The 2,670-nt window shown below is 44.8% G+C and overlaps 1 protein-coding gene across 1 annotated transcript; it reads left to right on the top strand.

Annotated features, from left to right (window-relative positions):
- The first annotated feature begins 252 nt into the window (after positions 1–252).
- Positions 253–1,233, top strand: LOC102858528 (putative tRNA (cytidine(32)/guanosine(34)-2'-O)-methyltransferase-like). The gene has a single exon (XM_006894466.1). It carries the CDS (start codon positions 253–255, stop codon positions 1,231–1,233), a length of 981 nt encoding a protein of 326 aa, XP_006894528.1.
- Positions 1,234–2,670: the final 1,437 nt, after the last annotated feature.

Genomic DNA, 2,670 nt, shown 5'->3' with positions numbered 1-2,670 from the left:
AAAAATAATTAAAAAGAGGTACGTTCAGGTCCGGTCCAGGCAGCACTGGATCCTCAGTAAACCATACTGCCAACCACATAGTGCTGCATTAGCTTTTAAGCTTTCATAATGGGGATTCAAGTCAGCTGAGGCACAAACTGAAACTTTACTATTTCTCTGCCTTTTGCACTCTCACAGAGGCTAGGGCCAGTAACAGACTCTTTTCTTGCTCTGGAAGCTGTTTCCTGTTCACAGGTCCCTGAAAAGAGAGATATGGGACGGTCATCAAAGGACAAGCGCGATGTCTACTACCGCCTGGCCAAGGAGAATGGCTGGCGCGCACGCAGTGCATTCAAGCTGTTACAGCTCGATGAAGAATTCCAGCTCTTCCAAGGTGTGATGCGGGCCGTTGACCTATGTGCAGCCCCAGGCAGCTGGAGCCAGGTTCTGAGCCAAAAGATTGGGGGTGGGCATGTAGTGGCTGTGGACCTGCAGGCTATGGCTCCGCTGCCTGGTGTATTACAGATCCAGGGGGACATCACCCAGCTGTCCACTGCCAGGGAAATCATTCAGCACTTTGAGGGCTGCCCTGCGGACCTGGTGGTGTGTGATGGGGCTCCTGATGTCACTGGCCTCCATGATGTTGATGAGTACATGCAGGCCCAGCTCCTCCTAGCTGCTCTGAACATTGCTACACATGTTTTGAAACCAGGGGGCTGCTTTGTGGCCAAGATATTCCGGGGCCGTGATGTGACATTACTGTACAGCCAGCTACGGGTCTTCTTCTCCAGTGTGGTATGTGCCAAGCCCAGGAGTAGCCGTAACTCTAGTATTGAAGCCTTTGCTGTCTGTCAGGGTTATGACCCTCCTGAGGGCTTCACAGCAGACCTGACCAAACCCCTACTGGACCACACTTATGACTCAGATTTCAATCAACTCGATGGTCCGGCCCGCGTCATTGTGCCATTTGTGACCTGTGGGGACCTGAGTGCCTATGATTCTGACCGCAGCTATCCACTGGATCTAGAGGATGGCTCAGAATACAAATATACTTCACCCACACAGCCTCCCATCTCTCCGCCATACAAAGAGGCCTGCACACTGAAGAAGAAGGGGAAGCTGGCCAAGGAGATTCGCTCCCAAGAGACTCCTATCAGCACTGTGGATGTGCTGTCCCAACCCCTGGCTATCCCACCACAACATACCCTGCATTCCTTTGAAGGGGAAGACAGTCATATGAATTGTTCACCTTAACATTTTAAGCTGATTCAGCTCAGATTCTGTTCACTATCAGGAGAACCTGAACTTGTATGGATGTACTTCACATATCATCATTGTCATCAACAGGGCCTGAACATACAAGTCCCAAATGAGACTCTGCATCAACTACATAAACAACAAAGAAACATTGCAGAATGTCTGTCTGCACTGCAGGGGAATTCCAGAATGAGGTCTTTCGTTTTTAGGCAGACATTTTTGTGTGTGTGTGTGTGTGAGTGTACAGTCAAATCAGATCTGACTGGTACAGGAGGAAATTGTCCCTCCTTCCCCGGCAGAGCATCTGGTGGATTCGAACCGTGTGCCTCTGGGATTGTAGTTGCAGGTCCTTGCCACTAGGCCACCAGAGCTCCCCTGGGCAGACATTTTTAAGATGTCCTATTTACATCCAGAATTTACTCCCAAAACAAGTTCTTAACCAGGATAGAAGTCAGGGGTTACCATGAATTTGATAGAGAAAATATTGCATCTCTATTTTCAGTAATACAACTGAAATTTTGTTTCTCTTTTTATTGTGAATACTGAGAATAAGTAACAGTAATAAAAGCAGTACCTGCAACTTACCAATACAAATTAGTTATTATTTTGTGTGACATTCCAGTTGTTACAGGTATTTTGTACTGTTCTTCATATCTATTACTACTTTGAATCATGGTAGATTTTGTTATTTGGTGTACTAATAAAGGAGCCCATCCATATAGTACTATAAAAAAAAAAATAAAAGTAAGTGAGAATCTAAAAAAAAAAAAAAGTTGTATTATGTTACTATCTCCTAAAACTCAGAGCAAAGAGAGATAATCTTTTCTTAGTTAAACTTTTCAGCTGTCCAAACGATGAAGATTGAGATAAGGTTTGAAAAACCTGACCAATCAGATGTAGCAGATCTGAGTGACCTCACCCTGAATATTATTTTTCCCTGTGGAAGTAATAATTGTTAATGACTGTATAAACTGGTAAATGAATTGGAAGTTATGTACCAAATATGCCTGGAAAATCCAGACAGTGACCTTGGGCTCTTCTCAACATGATCTTACAGAGTGGTGTGTGTGAGACTATACAAGAAAAGTGCTTATAGCCCATTAAAGGAACTGTACCGCTTGTGAAGAATGTAAATAAGATGCATGGGTGGGGTGGGGGTATGCAAAATAAAGGTATAAAGAACCCTAATGAAGAGATTGGTGAGTTTAATCAATCCTCTAAAAACGTCCTTTCCAAAGTTTTTGTTTTGTGCTGTTGAGTCGAGTACGACTCACAGCAGTGTTGTGAACAGCAGCTCTGAAGCCTGGCTTATCTTGCCGGCCTTTATCGTCTGTGACATACTGGCCCCCTTGCTGTGGGTACTGTGTCAGTACATCTCGCTGACAATTTTCCTCTCTTGCATCAGCAGCTTTCCAAGCATGTTATCCCTTTCCA

The sequence above is a fragment of the Elephantulus edwardii genome, unplaced genomic scaffold (assembly GCF_000299155.1).
Source record: "Elephantulus edwardii isolate Elephantulus edwardi_28Jun2011 unplaced genomic scaffold, EleEdw1.0 scaffold00144, whole genome shotgun sequence".
NCBI classification, from domain to species: domain Eukaryota; kingdom Metazoa; phylum Chordata; class Mammalia; order Macroscelidea; family Macroscelididae; genus Elephantulus; species Elephantulus edwardii.
The sequence above is the reverse complement of the archived record's forward strand: the minus strand, read 5'-3'. Positions and strand labels throughout refer to the sequence as shown.

Bases quoted from the DNA above. Each gene is read 5' to 3' on its own strand.
- LOC102858528 (XM_006894466.1), top strand. From the start codon at position 253: ATGGGACGGTCATCAAAGGACAAGCGCGATGTCTACTACCGCCTGGCC.